Source organism: Dermacentor albipictus, chromosome 4, assembly GCF_038994185.2.
Source record: "Dermacentor albipictus isolate Rhodes 1998 colony chromosome 4, USDA_Dalb.pri_finalv2, whole genome shotgun sequence".
In the NCBI taxonomy this organism is placed as follows: Eukaryota; Metazoa; Arthropoda; class Arachnida; order Ixodida; family Ixodidae; genus Dermacentor; species Dermacentor albipictus.
The window spans coordinates 10,317,353-10,336,803 of record NC_091824.1 but is presented as its reverse complement, the minus strand read 5'-3'; the positions used below and the strand labels follow the sequence as shown (position 1 = coordinate 10,336,803).

General features: G+C 46.4%; 1 protein-coding gene across 6 annotated transcripts in view; it reads right to left on the bottom strand.

The window, feature by feature from the left end:
- Amph (amphiphysin) overlaps positions 1–19,451 on the bottom strand; it is a 284,018-nt gene that overhangs the window by 55,418 nt on the left and 209,149 nt on the right. For 4 of the 6 annotated variants that reach the window (XM_065442446.1, XM_065442448.1, XM_065442450.1 and 1 more), the window contains one exon: positions 18,292–18,537. The exons of the other annotated variants lie outside the window; for them this stretch is intronic. In XM_065442446.1, the coding sequence (XP_065298518.1) occupies positions 18,292–18,537 (246 nt within the window). The remainder of the gene's footprint in view (positions 1–18,291; positions 18,538–19,451) is intronic. 6 annotated transcript variants of the gene reach the window in all.

The window sequence follows — 19,451 nt, the reverse complement described above, 5'->3', positions numbered from 1 at the left end:
TCTCTTGATGTTGTTCAGGTTGTGCAATTTAACGAAACTACTTTGCAGAAATCCGTGTTGCATTGTGAACCACAAAGTAAAATTGGCTGAGTGTCAAAAAAACGGGCACGATGTATAGAATTCCATTCTCCTTAAAAATTAAATTATAGGGTTTCATGTGCTAAAACCACTTTCTGATTATGAGGCATGCTGTGTGGAGGACTCCAGAAATTTTGACCACCTGGGGTTCTTTAATGTGCACCTCAATCTAAGTACACAGGTGTTCTCGCATTTCACCTCCATCGAAATGCGGCCGCCGTGGACAGCATTCGATCCCGCGACTTCGTGCTCAGCAGCCCAACACCATAGCCACTGAGCAACCACGGCTGGCGATTCCACTCTCCTGTGGAAGGATATAGATAGGGGCATACAGGTCGTTACTTAAATGACTGCTTAAAAGAACACTGCATCAATGTCGGGGACAATGGGCATCTCGCCGTGTGCTGCAAAGCTGCTTGACAGCTGCACTGTTATAGCGCGGAATCGTAATTAATGGAGGACGAGGCTTGTTATTGAGGCAATACGTGATGAAATAGGAAAATGACTCAGTGTATAGCGTGTCTGACATTGTCTGAGAAGTTAACGAGTGCAGTGCGCATGTCACATCCGTACGCTTTCTGCACGACAGGGTTTGAGTGGGTTCTCGCACCCATGTGGTATACTGTCTGACCATGCTACGTAGTGCGGACCGGCTTTGTCCTTCACCAGCTTGACCGACGGATAGCAGCCACATCTAAGTTGCACATTTTTCCACAAGCGCTGTCAATTAGTCTACCAAGGCGAGTAACCAGGAGCGGCCAGGACGGAGCATGCGACGGCAAGCATGCTTGTGTTCTAAACCTTAAGCTTCGCGTGGTTCAATGCCAGTTGAGCGTTCAAAACTAGTCGAAATTAGCAAGACTCGCCGACCACGACACCGATGAGCAAGGTGGCCAAGGTTTAATTTCTACACGGGCGGCCAAGAGTATGTGAGCAGACAATAGTGAGTTTCTGGAAGTATGCAACTATTATCGAAATTCGAAAGCACAGTGTCGCTTACTTCAACCTGTTTATTGAAATTCATGAAATATACACAGAGTATGAAGAAGCGCACTGACTCTAACACGCTTCTTGATTGGCGTCAGCTATTGATGAATAGCAGCCGTGTATTGGAATCCGCATTATTAGGAAATAAAGCATCCAGAAGAGAATGAGGAAGGAGTAGGTTTCTGTTAAAAAGAGAGTCTGAGAGAAAGGTGATATCGCGCTCCACTTGCGCTGTGTATGACAGCAAAACTTGGCCGAGATGCAGTTCACAGCAGTGCATGCTATCTATCCGCAGACTATGTTTCCTCACCAAGCTTCATGGGTGGTTCAGGACCTCTTTAAGTGAAGCACCTTGGAAGGAGGAAACTTCAAAGGATAGGAAAATGAAGACGAGCCAGAAATAGCAGACGACTAGGTGAAGAAGAATAAGGTCTCAGCATAATCTGTGGTATCTTAAAGGAGCTTTCCTAAAAAAATTAAACCACAATTTTATGCTACTCTCAAACTATCCGCTAGCGCAGTTGGCCTCGCTGGGTGAGTATTTCCACAGCAGTTACAACGAGCGCTACGTGGATGTATCTGCGAAAGAATTTATGTACCTATCAAGGCTGACGCAACGTTGGAACAGCTGCGTCAATTGCGCCGAAGTGCGCCGAGAGCTGTCCTTTACATCATCCTGCGCCAAAACAGCATTTTAGTAGAAAATTGCTCTGAGCCTGCACCAAAGCATGCATAAGAGTGAAACCATCTTCACGCCGATGCTTCGCAGCTAGCAAAACTGAAATTAATGCCAAGAGAGCTCTATCATCACCATAGAAGGAGGCAGATCCACTGCTCTGTAATAAAGTATGGATCAGTGGGCCCATCCATAGTTTCTCGCTATGTAGTGAGAAACTCTATGGGCCCATCAAATTCGTCTTGCTGGTGCTTTATTTCGGTGTTCATCGAGCCCACCTGGTAATGCGGAGTGTGGCGAAGGTGTATATATGCCCCATTCAATGATTAAAGATATGATCATTTGATATTTAAAGGTGATAGCAGGGCTTTGCAAAAGAGCCTCTGCGAGCAAAATCGCATGTGGTGCATAGTTAAGAATGCTGTTAGCAAGTGAGGTCGAATGTGGTACACGGCGAGAGCTGCCGCTTGTATGGGTGCCAACACGTTCGTAGACACAAAGCTTTTGCGTCGAGTTTTTGTCGCTGTGCTATTTTGATGGCAATTTCGGTGAAATTGCATCACCGACGACAACGCAAAACCCTATTTGCATCTTGCACGTTCAAAGTGGCGCTGATACTTTTTTTGCAGCCCCTATTCGAGAACTCTCTAATGTGCATGGCATAACATGAGTAGGGTATATTGCATGATGTCATATTCGCTGCAGGTGCATGCGTACTTGATTAGTTTTGTGGCGAGTCTTTGCCCACAAGCTGTCACTGTTGCATCTTCACTTAATTATCCCCTGTGCTGTATCGTCGAACACGGCCATAGCGACCTTTGTGCAATGCGTCCTTTCCCGACTATGCTTGCAGGGTAAGCTATGAACAAATTTGTCTTCACAACAAATAGGCTAAATAGGTTAGAATTTGCACGGTATATGGTAAACGCACACGTGTGTTGAACCCTGCTGCAAAAGTGCTCACTGCTGCACTAAATCGGCTTTTTGCCTAAGCTCGGACCTGCGTTGAAAGGTGAAATGGCTGTTCCACCACTGGCGACGTCTCTAACCTAAATTTCATTTGACTCCACATTCTGAAGCACCCTAAGCTTTGATTCAGCTTCCATTCCATTCAAATTTCCATTTTTTGTATCCTGCAGTCCGTGCATACATCAGTAAAGCATGCAAGACTACTGACATTTCAGCTGCGCGACATACAGGCCTTCGTTGGAGTGATACAAACATGTAACGGTGGCGATATACTATAAGGTAACGATACATCATTGCATGTATCCCAAATCAAAATATATCACCATTATCAGCCTATGTTATGTCCACTGCAGGACGAAGGCCTCTCCCTACGATCTCCAACTGCCGCTGCCCTGCACCAACCGATTCCAACTAGCGCCCGTAAATTTCCCAATTTCATCGCTCCCCCTTGTCTTCTGCTGTCCTCGACTGTGTCTCCCTTCTCTTGGTACCCATTCTGTAACCCTTAGTCCAATGGTTATCTAACCGGCGCATTACATGACCTGCCTAGCTCCATTTATTTCTCTTGACGTCAATCAGAATATCGTCTATACCCATTTGCTCTCTGATCCAAACTGCTCTCTTTCTCTGTCTCTTAACATTACGCCTACCAATCTTCATTCTATCGATCTTTGCGCGGTCTTTACTTGTTCTCAAGCTTCTTTGTCAGTCTCCAAGTCTCTGCCCGATATGTCAACACTGGTGAGATACAATGATTGTAAACCTTCCTTTCCAATGATAATGGTAAGCTTCCAGTCAGGAGCTGACAATGCCGTATGCACTCGAACCCAGTTTTATTCTGTAAATTTCCTACTTATGATCAGGGTTCTCTGCGAGTAATTGACCGAGGTAAACGAACTCCTTCACAGACTCTAGCGGCTGGCTGGCGATCCTGAAATCTTGTTTCCTTGCCTGGCTATTGTCTTTGTCTTCTGCATATTAATCTTCAACCCCACACTTACAGTCTCTGTAAAGGGTCTTAATCATTTGTTGGAACTCGTCCACCCTGTTGCTGAATATATATATATATCTATATTGTTACGATATTATCGGGAATACTCAAGAGACGAGCCGCCATGAAAATGATAATGGTGACGACGTAACCCCTATTGTTCGCCGCAAGTTCGAGGCAGTCTGTTCACCAGCTTTCTCCGAGACACCTCCCGATCTGCCGGCAACCACGATTGCGATGATTCAGGCCGTAGTCAGACAGAAATTTGAGAACATGGGGCTGAACTCCGTGTGTTCAACATCTCAACCCAGTGTTCCCCAGTTCTCTACGGGCCCTCCTCGTCCCCGGCAGTCCTTTTCTGCCACATCTCACCGCAACCCGTCCGAATGGCGTACCCCTGATGACAGGCTGATCTGTTTCCACTGCTGTCGCATTGGCCATGTAGCTCGTCACTGCAGCAACCGATGGCCACCACCTCCTCGGACATACGCCCCGACTTATTCCCGCACCTTTGTACCTTCTGTTCCCTATGCCACCCGCCATGAACCCACTGCCACTGATGCCCCTGCTACAGCCGCTCACTCTCACCTCGACGTTATCAGTCTCGTTCGCCTATATAATATGTAGGTCACGCATATAATATATGGGTGCAGCGGTGGTGTAGAGATAGGGCATCCTCCTGGCGTGCAAGAGGACCATGGTTCCAATCGTGGTGCCGCGCAATTTTCCACCGGATAAAAAAAAAAAAATCCGCGTGTTGATAAAATTGCATAAAGAGGCTTGGAGTGCGGCCTGGTCCCGGTGACCAGTACAGGTAACGCACTCCCTCACCAAAGCAGGATTGGCCACCCTGATGCAGTACTTGGCCACAACCTCCTATATGAATACAACAATCAAACCCCAGCCCTCAGTCCCCAGTGGCTGCGAAGCAACTGACCACGGTGGCAGTCAGACCTGTGACGCAGCAGAAGGTGCTAAGAATCCCTTGCTCCGGACAGGCCGCCATTGGAATCTGAACCTGGCAACGTTTAATGTTAGAACGTTACAGTGAAATCTCGGTACAACGAACTTCAGGGGACCGCGGGAAAATGTTCGTTATTCTGAAAGGTCGTTATAGTGAAAGCCCAAAAATTAGCCATAACAATAGCATTTCAGTAACGCAAGCGTCCTACCTTTGAAACGGTACCTCCTTGAACTCGTTTCTCACACAATGCACACGTGATCGTCAGACAAGGCACATTTATTTGAAATAGTCCGTGATCGTCTTCTGACGGGTGCAGCACAGACTCTGCAGCACGAACGATTCCAGACCGTCCGCATTCTTATGCACGCCTTCGGTCGCTGTGCCGCTTTTGGCTATAAATATGCGGAGTTTTCGCAAGCAGTCCAACGCATCTGTGGCCGACACGGACTCGTCGCGGTCTTCGGGTGCTGCCGTAACGTGCAGCAAGATTCTTGCTGGTGCTTAAAGATTTTCTCCTTATCTTTCAGAATCGTGGCGATCGTCGACCGCGCCACTCCACGTTCTTTAGCCACGACGGATTGTTTCTTCCCGTCTTCTATCTCGCGAAGAATCTCTACTCTCTCGCTCAAAGAAAAACTGCTTTCGCTTCTTCGCCGTGGTTAGAGTTGTTGAGCTCATGGCAACGCGAACGCCGGCACGCACTTCTAACACAATAATATAACCAGAAGAAAAACAAGATGGACAGGCCTGATACGGGTGACAGCACGCGAACAACTGGGAAAACAAGCAAGAAAAACGTGATGCGTCGTCACCTCCGCAACAGGAAAAAAAAAAAAGCCCACTTCACCGTTAATTACTACTTTTTTTTTTTCTTATGCCGCACCGTCTCAGGTTTTACGAGCCCATGCTCCCCGCCTCTCCACTCACAAAACCTGGTGCGTCGTTGCCTCCCAAGGAGGATATTTGTTGCCTCCACAACGGAGAAGGAAAAAAAAAGTCTCCGCCCGCATCTTTCTCCTTCCGCGCCATCTCAGGTTTTTGCGGGAAGCAAGTTGCAAGGCGGCCCGCTCTTCGCGCTGCGTCGTCTGCTAGCTTAGAGCTCCGACTGCCGTGACAGATACACTGAAATCTAAGAATCCTCGCATTTCGGGATATGAGTTCGTAGTACTGAGGTGTTGTTAAGATGACACGGAAATTAAATAACGATCGTTATTCTGAAATGTTCGTTATTCTGAAGTTCGTAGTAGTGAAATATTTTTACATTGAAACTATAAGCAGTCGGCACGGGATTTCATAAAAGTTCGTTAATCTGAAATGTTCGTTAATGTGGTGTTCGTTGTAACGGGGTTTGACTGTATCTAGTGAGGCGAGTCTAGCAGTATTATTGGAGGAATTAGCTGGCATAAAATAGGGGTCAGTGAGGTTAGGACAAATGAAGCGTATACAGTGCTAAAAAGCAGGCACGTCCTGTGCTACCAGGGCTTAGCGGAGAGACAAGAACTAGGTGTTGGATTCCTGATTAATAAGGCTATAGCTGGTAACATACAGGAACTCTATAGCATTAACGAAAGGGTGGCTGGTCTTGTTGTGAAACTTAAGAGGTACCAATTGAAGGTCGTACAAGGTCTACGCGCCTACATCCAGTCATGATGACCAGGAGGTCGAAAGCTTCTATGAAGACGGGGAATCGACGATGGTTAATTTCAAAACAAAACACACTATACTGATCGGCGACTTCAATGCCAGGGTAGGCAAGTCAGTGGGGGAATATGACATAGGGTCCAGGAATAGCAAGGGAGAGTTTTTAGTAGTGTTTCCAGAACGGAATAATATGCGGATAATGAATACTTTATTCCGCAAGTGGGATAGCCGAAAGTGGACGTGGAGGAACCCGAATGGCGGGACTAGAAATGAAATAGACCTCAAACACTGCGCCCCCCCTGGCATCATACAAGATGTGGACGTGCTCAACAAAGTGCACTGCAGTGACCACAGAATGGTAAGAACTCGAATTAGCCTAGACTTGAGGAGGGCACGGAAGAAACTGGTAAACAAGAAGCCGATGAATTAGTTGGCGGTAAGAGGGAAAATAGAGGAATTCCGGTTGAAGCTACAGAACAGGTATTCGGCTTTAACTGAGGAAGAGGACCTTAGTGTTGAAGAAATGAACGACAATCTTAAGGGCATCATTAAGGAATGTACAACAGAAGTCAGTGGCAACTACATTAGACAGGATACCAGTAAGCTATCGCAGGAGACGTAAGATCTGATCAAGAAACACCACTGTATGAAAGCCTCTAACCCTACATCTAGAATAGAACTGCCTGAACTTTCCAAGTTAATCAACAAACGAAAGACAGCTGACATAAGGAAGTATAATATGGATAGAATTGAACATGCTCTCAGGAACGAAGGAAGCCTAAAAGCAGTGAAGAAGAAACTAATAATTGGCAAGAATCAGATGTATGCGTCAAAAGACAAAGCTGGCAATATCATTACTAATATGGATGAGATAGTCCAAGTGGCTGAGGAGTTCTATAGAGATTTATACAGTACCAGAGGTACCCACGATGATAATGGAAGAGAGAATAGTCTAGAGGAATTCGAAATCCCACGGATAGCGGCAGAAGAAGTAAAGAAAGCCTTGGGAGCTATGTAAACGGGGAAGGCAGAGGGGGAGGATCAGGTAACAGGAGATTTTTTAAAAGATGGTGGGCAGATTGTACTATAAAAACTGGCCATCCTGTATACGCAATGCCTCATAACCTCGAGCATACCGGAATCTTGGAAGAATGCTAACAGAATCCTAATCCATAAGAAAGGGGACGCCAAAGACTTGAAAAATTATAGACCGATCAGCTAACTGTCTGTTGCCTACAAAGCATTTACTACGGTAATCGCAAACAGAATCAGGAACACCTTAGACTTCTGTCAACCAAAGGACCAGGCAGGATTCTGTAAAGGCTACTCAACAATAGACCTTATTCATACTATCAATCAGGTGATAGAGAAATGTGCAGAATGTAACCAACCCTTATATATAGTTTTCATTGATTACGAGAAAGCATTTTATTCAATCGAACCCTCAGCAGTCATGGAGGCATTACGGAATCTGGGTGTAGACGAGCTGTATGTAAAAATACTGGAAGATATCTATAACATCTCCACAGCCACCGTAGTCCTTAATAAAGCAAGCAACAAAATCCCAATAAAGAAAGGCGTCAGGCAGGGAGATACGATATCTTCAATGCTATTCACAGCGTGTTTACAGGAGGTATTCAGAGACGTGGATTGGGATGAATTGGGGAGATGAGTTAATGGAGAATACCTTATTAACTTGCGATTCGCTGATGATAATGCCTTGCTTAGTAACTCAGGGGACCAACTGCAATGCATGCTCACTGACCTGGAGAGACAAAGCATAAGGATTGGTCTAAAGATTAATCTGCAGAAAACTAAAGTAATGTTTAACAGTCTCGGAAGAGAACAGCAGTTTACGATAGGTAGTGAGGCACTGGAAGTGGTAAGGGAATACATCTACTTAGGGCAGGTAGTGAACGCGGATCCGGATCATGAGAATGAAATAATCAAAAGAATAAGAACGGGCTGAGGTGCGTTTGGCAGGCATTCTCAGATCATTAACAGCAGGTTGCCATTACCCCTCAAGAGAAAAGTGTATAACAGCTGTGTCTTACCAGTACTCACCTACGGGGCAGAAACCTGGAGGCTTACAAAAAGGGTTCTACTTAAATTTAGGACGACGCAACGAGCTATGGAAAGAATTATGATGGGTCTAACATTAAGGGATAAGAAAAGAGCAGATTAGGTGAGGGAACAAACGCGAGTTAATGACATCTTAGTTGAAATCAAAAAAGAAGAAAAGGGCATGGGCAGGACATGTAATGAGGAGGGAAGATAACCTATGCTCATTAAAGGTTACGGACTGGATTCCAAGGGACGGGAAGCATAGCAGGGGGCGGCAGAATGTTAGGTGGGCAGATGAGATTAAGAAGTTTGCAGGGACAACATGGCCACAATTAGTACATGACCGAAGTAATTGGTTAAGTATTGGAGAGGCCTTTGCCCTGTAGTGGGCGCACGACCGGCTTTATTACTCGCGACCAGCTCACTACGCCGGCTCCTATGGCGGCGCGTGTCCGCGTAAATATCACGTGACTGTTCAGGAAAGACGGCGCGCCGCAACAGGTGGCACCACAAGCTACCCTCATTTCGGCAGCGCCCGCCGTACGCTTCTGTTAGCTTCATTACGCTTGCGTTACCATGTAGCCAATAGAAAGTTAAACCGCATCGTTTGAGCACGCACCGCAAAGACGTGTTAATATTCATCAGATGCAATAATCGCGGACAGCTTTCTGTATACAGCGGTAGTTAAGAGCACGAGCTGTCAGCTAACGCGCCTAATCTGGCTCATGAGCGCGCGAGAACAGCGCAGAAGCAAGCGTCTCGATCGCGCTCGTAGCAATTCCCCTGCATAGCCACAAAAAGCTGTACCCGACTAAAGGCTGATAGCGGTATTATTTTTCTTTCTCAGCGCAGCAGTTTTGCGGCTAAAACAAGCTCAAAGAGCTTGTTTGTACGCAAACTGCTGCGTACGGTTGTGCGTGGTTGTTCGCACAACCACGCTCTTCCTTGCTGCGCCACGCGCAGCCGCAAAGCTAGGGTGGCTAGCCACCCTAGCGTAGCTGCCATATGACGTCATAACAGCTGCAAAGCGGACGCTTAAGCTTCGCCTTCAAGAGTGGAACGCGACAGCGTTCCCGTCGACTCGCCAAGGGGTTAAGACAATGGGCTACCGCGCAGCGACTACGCGCCCCGCATTGGACGCGTTGAGCGTCGAGCAACGCAGCGTTCGGCGCGACAACGAAATGTGCGCCTGAGCAAGCGACGCACGCCTGAGCCTTAGAAACAGCTCGTTTCTAAGGCAACACCGCGTTCACTAGAGGCGCTTTTGTACCGCTTTGAAGCATCGAACTCGTGGCTCAGTGGTAACGTCTCCGGTAACGCAGAACGTAAAGTCTCCAGTGTCCGCAGAAGCAACATCTCCGGTGTCGCAGAAAAGCCGGTGTTACCGGCTTTTCTGCGACACAAGCTCCTTAACGCTGTCGCGTTAAAATAAAGGCTAGTATGCTTCGCATCCTGGGCTTAACCTTAGCTAAGCCACAGTCATTTTTTTTTTTGCGCGCACAGCTGCACAACCTGAACACGATTGCTTCTGCTCTGTAGCTAGCAGCATCCCAGGGCGAAGCCGCGCTACTTTCCACCAATTTACGACAAAAAGCGCGCTATGCACACTTACTCGTTTTCAGGAGCATTCACCCGATTGTTAATCATTTCAAGATGCACTCTAGATGAAAAATGAATAAAACCAGACTAGAAAAGCTTGTTTGCCAGACACAATAGCCGGTCGTGGACAGAACTTTATTTCAGGTCAGCCAGATTCTTACACGTTTAGGACCGTTCGTGATTTCGGTTTGGCATTATTTAATTTTCGTTTGGCGTGCTCTTCTGTGAGATCAGAGGAAAAATTGGACAAAAATGGCCTCAAACTTGTGGACAATCAGCTTTAGCTGGGCCCTTCTGTGAGGCTCTGTGGTGTCCTTCAAGCACACACAACGGATTCTTTATAAGTGACGGCAGCACTAGGTCTGCAAACTTAAGCGGCGTTGGCCCCCTAACAAGCACAGGATCGAGCCACACTTGATGCAGCACCTTCCAGGCGGCTGACGAACCCTACGAAAGCCAAGGTAGGGCCTTGGGTACTGATAGCCCTCCCCGGTCCATGCCTACTATGATGGCAGTAGTAGTAGTAGACTGAGAGGCTGGTGCCCTCAAATTAATGAGACAGCCCTCACATGTGATACCCTTCGCTGTGCGCCCGCTCGATTTGCAGAGCGGAACGCAGCAATACACCATCGCGGGCGATGATTTTTACGGCCTACGAAATGTAAAGGCTCTCAGCAGTAATTGCGTTCTTGGCACGTATGCGGGCAGCAACCAGAACAGCCGGAAACACGGTGTTCAGACAAGCACAAAAACACAACGAAGAAGCCGCCACTGCTACCGCTACGCCAGCCCGCACTCGGCGTGGGGGTAAAGTCCCTTCATAATTTGAAAGTACCGCCACTCTTTGAACTCTGCCGCCGCCACACGACCTCCTCGCCTCCTCCTTGCCCCTTGCGTGTCCCCCCCGCGGCAACCAGTTTTGCCCCCGTTTTTCTGCACGACGATTGGTCTCCCTGCCGTTGCCCTTGGAAACGCGCGGATCTTGAGTTTTGCTTGTGTTTTTCTTTTTCGTTCGCGCCATTTTTCTCCTGAGCACGGCTGGCTGGGTGCTTTAGCTCGGCGTAGCGAACGTTGTGAGCAGTGTTCCTGGTCTATGTGCTAGCGCTATGCCGGGCTGTTGCGCATATAACTGCAGCAAGAAGCCTGAAGATAGTTATGCCGTTTTTATGATACCACAACGAAAGCGTAACGGCTTGCGTAGGAAGCAGTGGCTGCATGACGTTGGCCGAAGCAACTTTGTTTTGACAAAGAACAGCGTTGTTTGCGAGCTGAGGAGTCTTTCTTATAGCTCGTAGCCAAGCATCCCGTATTGCTGCATTTTTTTATCCTTCTTCCGGCCTGCTCACCAGCGTTTTTGTTGCGGTTGTCCTCAGTATGCTTAATATTCTGGGGTGGCTCCACCACTTCGCACGTCGGTAACTGTTGTTATTCAGTCGGAAGCGCAGTATTATTGATTCTGCTTTGCGCCCTGAAAAAATTAGTGGCAAGTATCCCCGTAGTATTGTAGGTGATGAGCGTTCACTAGTCAAAATTGAGCTTTTCTTTAAGATTTAGGGCGAAAGCCTTTAGATCTTTATGTTTCAAGGTCGCTTTCTAAACTGGAAGTATCACGTGACCCAAGGAAGGCCAGAGGGGACCCAAAGCATGTCCACCCCTGTATGAGAGAATGATTACCCAAGTTAATTAATGAATCATTAGTGGTTGACATAAGATGGATTAGGGAGGATTAAGGTTGATTAGAGTGTATTAAAGAAGATTAAGGTGGATTAGAGTGCACTACGAAGGATTAAGATGCATGAATAAAGATTTAGGTGCGTGGAGGAGAATTAAGGCGGATTATGGTGGATTAAGGTGAAGTGTTGATGAAAGGATATTAGGACCGATTGGGGTGGATTAGGGTGCATGAACAACAATCCAATCACTAATCAATCATTACTTTGGTAATCATTAATCATCTCTTATACGCGGCTGCACATGCTTTAGTTTGCTTCCCGCCTTCCTTCGGTCATGTGATATTTTCTGTAGCTCACAACGGGACCTTGAAACAGAGGTCTAAGGCTTTCGCTTAATAAGCCACACACAAAGGGATGTGTCACAAGCAATACTAGACCAGACGCACGAAGTAAAGCATCTGATCATGTGGCACAAAAATTGTCTTGAGTATAGAACTCGCCTCAAAGCTCCCTTTAAATCAGTATACCCCGTTCATACTGCTTTAAGATAAAACCAGCCTCCTCATAAACGTTGCCTCCAGCATTATCGATGCTGTTATTAGCATTTCTCAAAATTTTCAACCCCACTGGGGCACGCAACTGGCCCAATATAACAAGCCTCCATAGAATCCTGCGGCCCGTCCGCGGGAGCCCAGGAGGAATAGCGTGCCGTGCGCAGCCGGCGGGCGAGGAGAATCGAGGAGGAAAGCGCCGTGAGGAGGAGAGTGTCGCTACTTTCAAATTATCAAGGGGCTTTACGTGGGGGTAAGTTCTGGCGCCACGGAGAGCAGCGGCGGTCGGGCGAACTAAGAATGAACTAAACAAGCAGTAAAAAATCGGCGGCTACGGAGGCGGCGCCGGTGAACAGGTCGCGAAGTAATAAAGCCGGTCGTGAGTGGGCGTAACCAGGCTGATGACGATTTATATATATATATATATATATATATATATATATATATATATATATATATATATATATATATATATATATATATATATATATATATATATATATATATATATATTGCCACTGTTCCGCTCAGCGAAACGTGCCGGGTGCTTTTTCGCTTCTTTGGCGAGCCGTTCTTTGCTATTTCATTATGCAGCTGCAGTTTTGTGTCTGAATGCATTAAACAACATTTTGTTAAGAAAGTAACTGGAACGCCAATGCATGTGTCTGGAATGTTTGGTTAATATCTCGAATCTGGTGTCATCCTGAGAATTCTTTCCGAGTGGGTCCAGCTTGCAAACTCCACGGCTTTAATTTGTAAATTCCAATATGGGCCTAAGTTAATCATTTAAACTTAATTAGTGAATGTCTTAATTATACAATTATGCATATCAATCTTTTGTGCAAGAAATGTCCACCTATTTGAGTAGACCAGCTCATAAAGTAGAATTGTGCTATCTGCCACAGGCAATCTTTAAAAAATTTTGGAAGTGTTCGTTGAAGCGCACGGCATAATATTCCTTCCAATAGTTGTTCGCATTGCATGCGCCAATGTGGCATTGGCTGAATCCAACTTGCGCTGTGCGATCCATCCTTGCTTGTCAAGCTCCTGCCCTGTGTACTACAGCTAAAACACTGTTCTTGCATCCTCTACGTTTTGTCTCTAACGAGCCGCATGCAGGGCATGCTAATAAGAGCCTGATATCAAGAGAAAGTGCTGCAAAGCACATGGAAGTGCATCACCGTTCTACTGCTGTATCCATGCATAAATTGTGCGATTCCTGCCCAAGAATGCGACAAGTGTTTTGTCAATACTAGTTTTCATGTTGGAGCACATTTGTGACATGAAAGGAAGCGTGCAACCATGAGCACGCACCCATGTCACAGCAGCGGTCAACTTATTCGCTCACATTTCTCACCCCTTTGCGATTCCCAAACAAAACAAATGATTCAAGCAGAACTTATTGCTGGGCTAGTTGGAGCATGTTGCTGAAGTACTGGCCCTGGGATACTTCCCTGAAAGCCGTGTTTTGTGTATCACGCAACCATTATCTCTTGTGGTCCTTGGCCCTATACACGACGTATCACTGTTGCAAATGTCATCTTTTATTCAAGTTTCGTCACCTTTTATTATCATTGTATTGCCTTTCGCCTAGTTACGATGTGATTTTCGACAATGTGCGAGTTGCGCTGCCAGATTTGCGTATATATTGTGTTTCGGTCAAAGCATCAGTTGTTAGTATGGGCTCGTCCGTGTCTCTTCTTGTGTCTTCTGTTTGGCGCTTTAGTATTTCAGTAAAACAAATGATGCAGATGTTTTTCCAGATGGCATTACAGTTCAAGTCAATAGACTTAACCTGGGGAAGAAAATTAAGGATGGCCTTTTTCTAAAGAAAGTGTTTTAAAGTACCACTAACTTAATAATGGGCCTACACTTGAGCGCTTTTTGTGAATATTTAGTGCCGTCTAGGGCAGAGATATTTGCTTCAAAATTCAACGACTTCCACAGCAACAGGCGGACCAAATTTGAAAAGCGTACTGTTGACAAATATGGAGAAAAAAATCTAAACTTTGACAAATATAGTGCAACGTTCCTTTCTCGCAATTTGCTTTCTCTTCAACATAGGAGAAAGAAAGCTGGCAGCGTTTTGTGTGTCAGTCATGCCTCATTGTTTGTGCTGTTACTCTTTCTTTTCAGACATGTACCAACCTGCCCAAATTTCCACGTTACTGCATAGGTATCATATTCTGTAATATTTAGTTAAAATCGATGCTATTGACCTTTGCTCTATCAGTAAGTATGTTTGGAGCAGTGGGGGAGGAGCTGACCGAAATGCAGATTCAGCAAAATTCGAAATAAGCTCTTCTGCAGGACTGACCAGGCTGCTTCCATATTTTTTGTTAAAGACATTTTTTTTTCTCGCAATACTAAGATTGATCATTTATTTCTTGGCCCTGAGGCAGCCAAATATATTCTCTATCAAAATTAACAACGATCACCCGACATGCCCGTCCGAGCTTGTCTGCACTGCGATTGCCTCCGCGTTTGCTTCTACTGCACTGCCTCTGCGATTTCTAACTAATGTATAAATGAAATGCACTTGTTCGCTCACGACTTGAAAGACTTGGGTGCTATAGTTAGACCATAGCCCCTTCCTCACGTCCTGTCACTTCCACTGAAGTATGATCAATACATGCACACCTGTCCCTGAGGTAATACCCCTATGGGGCTTTTAAGGTAATAAAATTTCGAACCATTCCTTTAGCGTGTGACTGAATCGTATTAGTGCCTGCCGTATAAGCAGACAAAATTATCAAACAGAATATTGTCATGTAGTAATGACGGTGAATAATATAGCGGCAAATCTGTTAATGATGAAACTAACTTTTATTGGGTGATCTTGTGCCCTCAAAAGCAAGTTATACTCGAAGCACAGCGAGAGCGGTGAACGCGGCTGGCGATTGTCGAAATCTTATCTGCCGGTCAAGCGCTTCGGCTTTTATACATGATCCATCGAAGGTTTCATAGGAAGCGCTGGTGTCTGCATGTCTTCCAGAAAACTCTGCACAACTCGCATCACACATGCAATCAGATTACGCAAGTTTCAGTGACAACGGACAGCAGAAAGAACCATCGATAACATTTGAGAAACCTGATACATGCGGGCACATCTTGCGCTGAGCAATAACATTTGTTAGATGGTGAAAAGGGGTCACTCGAAAAAGGTAAACATGTACAAGTGTCAATAGACCAAACCGCTTGCTAGCTTACAGCAAGCAATTCTACGCCGGTATGCCAGCTGCGATGTAGCTACAAGTTTCAAATCTCTATGCCGTAAGTCTTTAAGCATACATTTTAAATTTATGCAGTTTCAGCTTCACAGGCATCACAGCTCACTGACCGCAAACGTTTTCATGACCCCAGCAAGCGTCCAGCACATATTTTGTGTTTTAAGATGTTCCACAAGTACCAACAACTCTGAACTTTCTCCAGTATGCTCCTCCCTAATCACTACCAAATTTCAGTCAGACTATTCTGAAATGATGTGCTGTTGAAACCCTACCTGCCCTGTACACGCTTCAAATTTTGCGCACCCATGAACCTCGATATGTCTAACGTGCTCTCCAAATTCCGATGCACTGGTTAACTCTATTGGGGGCGAGGACTTACGGAGTCGTCATCTATCAGAAGCGCCTCCTTTGCGTAGTATGAGGGATCATGCGGCGCATTCCTCATAGGTTTGGCTTACGGCGTTCAGTAAAAACACCGCGCAGCAGCCCTCCTGGACATTTTTGTAAGTACTCTCAAAACGAGAGAAGTTTCTTGGGCAAACTGAAAGCACAGAATCGCTTACAGATGCTATCTGTTTACCAAATACATACAGTGAATGCCACTGTGCGTGGTCGCCACGGAGTCTCCCGAACCGGCTTCTTGCATGAAAAGTAAGCAAACGCTGAGAGCAAACTTTGTGAAATATGTCCTTATGGTGGGCTGTCTGTATAACTGAATGGATCATAACAGATTGATGCTTCAATGCAGCGGTCGCACGGGTTCGCAGCGATCGACTACGCGTCTGCATGCATGTCTGCGCACATTTCGCTTTTGCTGCGAGCACATTGTTGCAACGTGCTGCGAGCTTTAGGCCGCAGAATATGAACATCTGACAGTGCACAAGCAAATACTATTGTTGCGTGGAGACTATCGGATCTGTTCAAAAATAATTTAGTTATATATACTTCAACGCCTATGGGGACTGTGATATGCCATCGCGATGATTCACTCTTTTTTATTTTCTAACTTACTGGACGTTTCAATATTATTTCTCAAGTAGTGTTGCACTGTATGTGTAACGGTATTCTCAATGCGTGATTTCTCACTGCTTCTGTTTCGTAATCCAGTGTGTTAATTCATAACACAAACATGACCATATATGCCATGCTTTCTTTTAATGTGCTTCTTACCACTCCCTTTCCATTCCAGTGAATTTTCCAGTATCTAGCATCAACAAGTTTGTAGACCAAAGTGTCATGACATTGGTTGGGCAGCGAGTGCGGGCGAGTGTCTCACTGCGCATTTTCTGCTACTCGCTGAACATGGCAGCTCTGGCGCCGTAGCAGAAATCCTCCTCGAGTCCGTGCTTGCTGCATACCCACATTGTAGCCGATGGCTGTTTGCCTGTTCTATGTTTTGAGAGCCAAGCTTCACACAGCTTGTCCTGCAGCTACATGTGAATAAGGCTGACACCGGGCTTCGTTGTGTATGTCTGGCAGTGCGGCACCGAACAGCAGACTACCACGCTGCATGCCTCCAAAGGCAGCCACTACCTATTATAATGCTTTCAAATCTTGTCAAGCAGACACCCAAGGCGGGAAAGCGTCATCGCTTAATAAAAACTGCAGTGCAGGTGGGACTTTTTGAACTTTCGTTTTCAGCTTGCTTCGGCGCTTCCGAAGTGGCCAATGCGGTTGCTGTGTCCACGTGATCCCTCATGCCACGTCACGCCGATGGTGGCGCCAGCTTTTCCAGTGGTGGAGCTCGCCCCCAACACAGTTTCATCAACATTCGGATCGCGCATTTCTTTATATCGCACCTAGTGGTGACCCCACCTTCGCTAGAAAATGAACCAGGCGTGCCAACAATGGTTGGCACGCTGCTGCATGTCTCTTCAGATTGCAGTACAGGGAGGCTGTTCTCAAGAGAAGGCTTGGGGACTTGTATATATTATTCTACGCGGCATTTCTAAGGAAAAGTAAATAAATACGTAATCTCTCTCTGACAAATGCATCACGCCAACCTTAATCCCAAAACAAATTCTTATGGCAGCTTGCTCAAGATAAATTGTATGAAATTGTTGCTGAAGTGTCACCACAAACACAAAGCGCACAAAATACCCATATGGCTCCCTTAAGTTGCCGTCAGGGTTACTTAGTAAACGGAGAAACTATAACACCTCGAGGTAAGCAAAAGGAAGCATGTGTAGAAAGTACTAAAGTGCTGACCACTTTATTAGTCATTTTATTACAGTTCCTGCCTATGAACTGTCGCCGATAAAGTGTTCTGTTGATGCCTCGACTTTGTAGTCCCGAGCTTCAGTTTGACCAACCTTATTCATAGCAACGAACTTTGTCGCCCTTTTGTTCTTGCTCCTTTTTCTTGTCTCAGAAATATGAACTCTCAATTCAACAACGTTCTGGAAATATTTAACGTGGATGTTGCAACACTGCCAAATGACCGGCCTTAATTCTGTTGCACTGCTGTGCCGTCGCGCGCACATGGCTACGACCACTGGCATTCACACACGACACCACACTTCCGTGCCATCCTCGTTTTTCGCCGCTTCAATGCGCATTATAAATTGTCAGAGCATAGCCGATGAAAATTCAAGCGGGGATCACTTGTTTGCAAGCAGATTCGTCGCTGTCATGGGCAACTGTCACTTTTCATGACGTACCAGACAGCACTGCAAGCAAAGACATGCAGCATGAGAAATGTCCAACCAGCGACGAACGCTCATCCTCAACATTTCTCCATCTGGCCCTCTCCTGTAGAGCCGGCAGTTACAGTTCTGCATCTGACATCCTTTTCGATAAAAGCCGAGAGGCACTACATACTGCGGCACACGGCCGCACGCACTACAGCAGGCACATGCATCGGCTGACCTTCGGCGGAGGAGAGCATCTTGCACTGGAGCTCGGTGTAGTTGGCCTTGAGCCGGGTGACTCGCGTGAACCAGATGCAGAGGTTGCGCCGCGCAGCCTGGCTGCAGCCCCCGGCCGCCTCGAACGAGTGGTTGACGGCGCAGCGCAGGCACTGCCACGGCTGGTAGCGCAGGAAAGAGAACTCGGCGTCGTTCAGCCAGATGCACTTCATGCGGGTGCTAGTGCCACACGCCACGCACTGGGGATCTGCGCCGCCCAGGAAGGCCAACATGCAATGCTACATGCCCCGGCAGGGACACAAGCGCCAGCAGGAGGCGCTTGTGCTTACGCCGCATGCATGTCAACGTCTCAAAAGTGCCGCATAATTTCAACCACTGTGTTTGAATGCGCGAGCCTCGCGCCTGCAGCACTGTGAACTTTACTTGCAATACGAGTGTGCATTCACCGGATCAAGATACTTGCAGTGGAGTTAATTGTTTGCGATTGTAATTCATTCTCGTGTACCCAAGGGTCTCGTGTCATGCGGTAGGGGCGGGCACGCAATGTATGAATGATACCGTGTACAACGTCGAACACACGTAGACGAATCTACAACCCTTCACTGGAAACGTTCAACACAGGATGCCATCAGCAAAATCAGAAGAAGCTTTCTTGATAAAGCTGCATGGGATCAACAACTATTTCTACTGCGTTAACAATATTGTAGCAGTCATTAGGAGATGTAAATTAATGGCAATACAGGTCATACGAGGACATATCCCTATTCCAAAACCAGCGTCTTTCCGTGCCTTCCAATGTGGAACGAGTGCGTTTTTTGACACTATATCCCATTGGGGACGCTGGCGCTCGCTGGGAATCACTGGGACACCTGTGAGAATGCAGGATAATAGCTGGGGCACACTGTACGAGATGCTGGTTTCACTGCTATGATGCTGGAATACACTAGCTTGCGCTGTACACACGCTGGTTCTCGGCAGCAGTTTGCTGGCTTGTACTGGAAACTGCGCTGGTAGCATTTGTGCCATGCTGGTTCCTAAATATAATATTCTTGAACAGAATTATGCAAACGCAGATAACACCTCATTCTTATGTAGCCTGTATGCAAAGGATCCCTACGAGTTGTTGCCGTTGTCGCAGTGAAGTCGTTCAGAAGAGTTCGA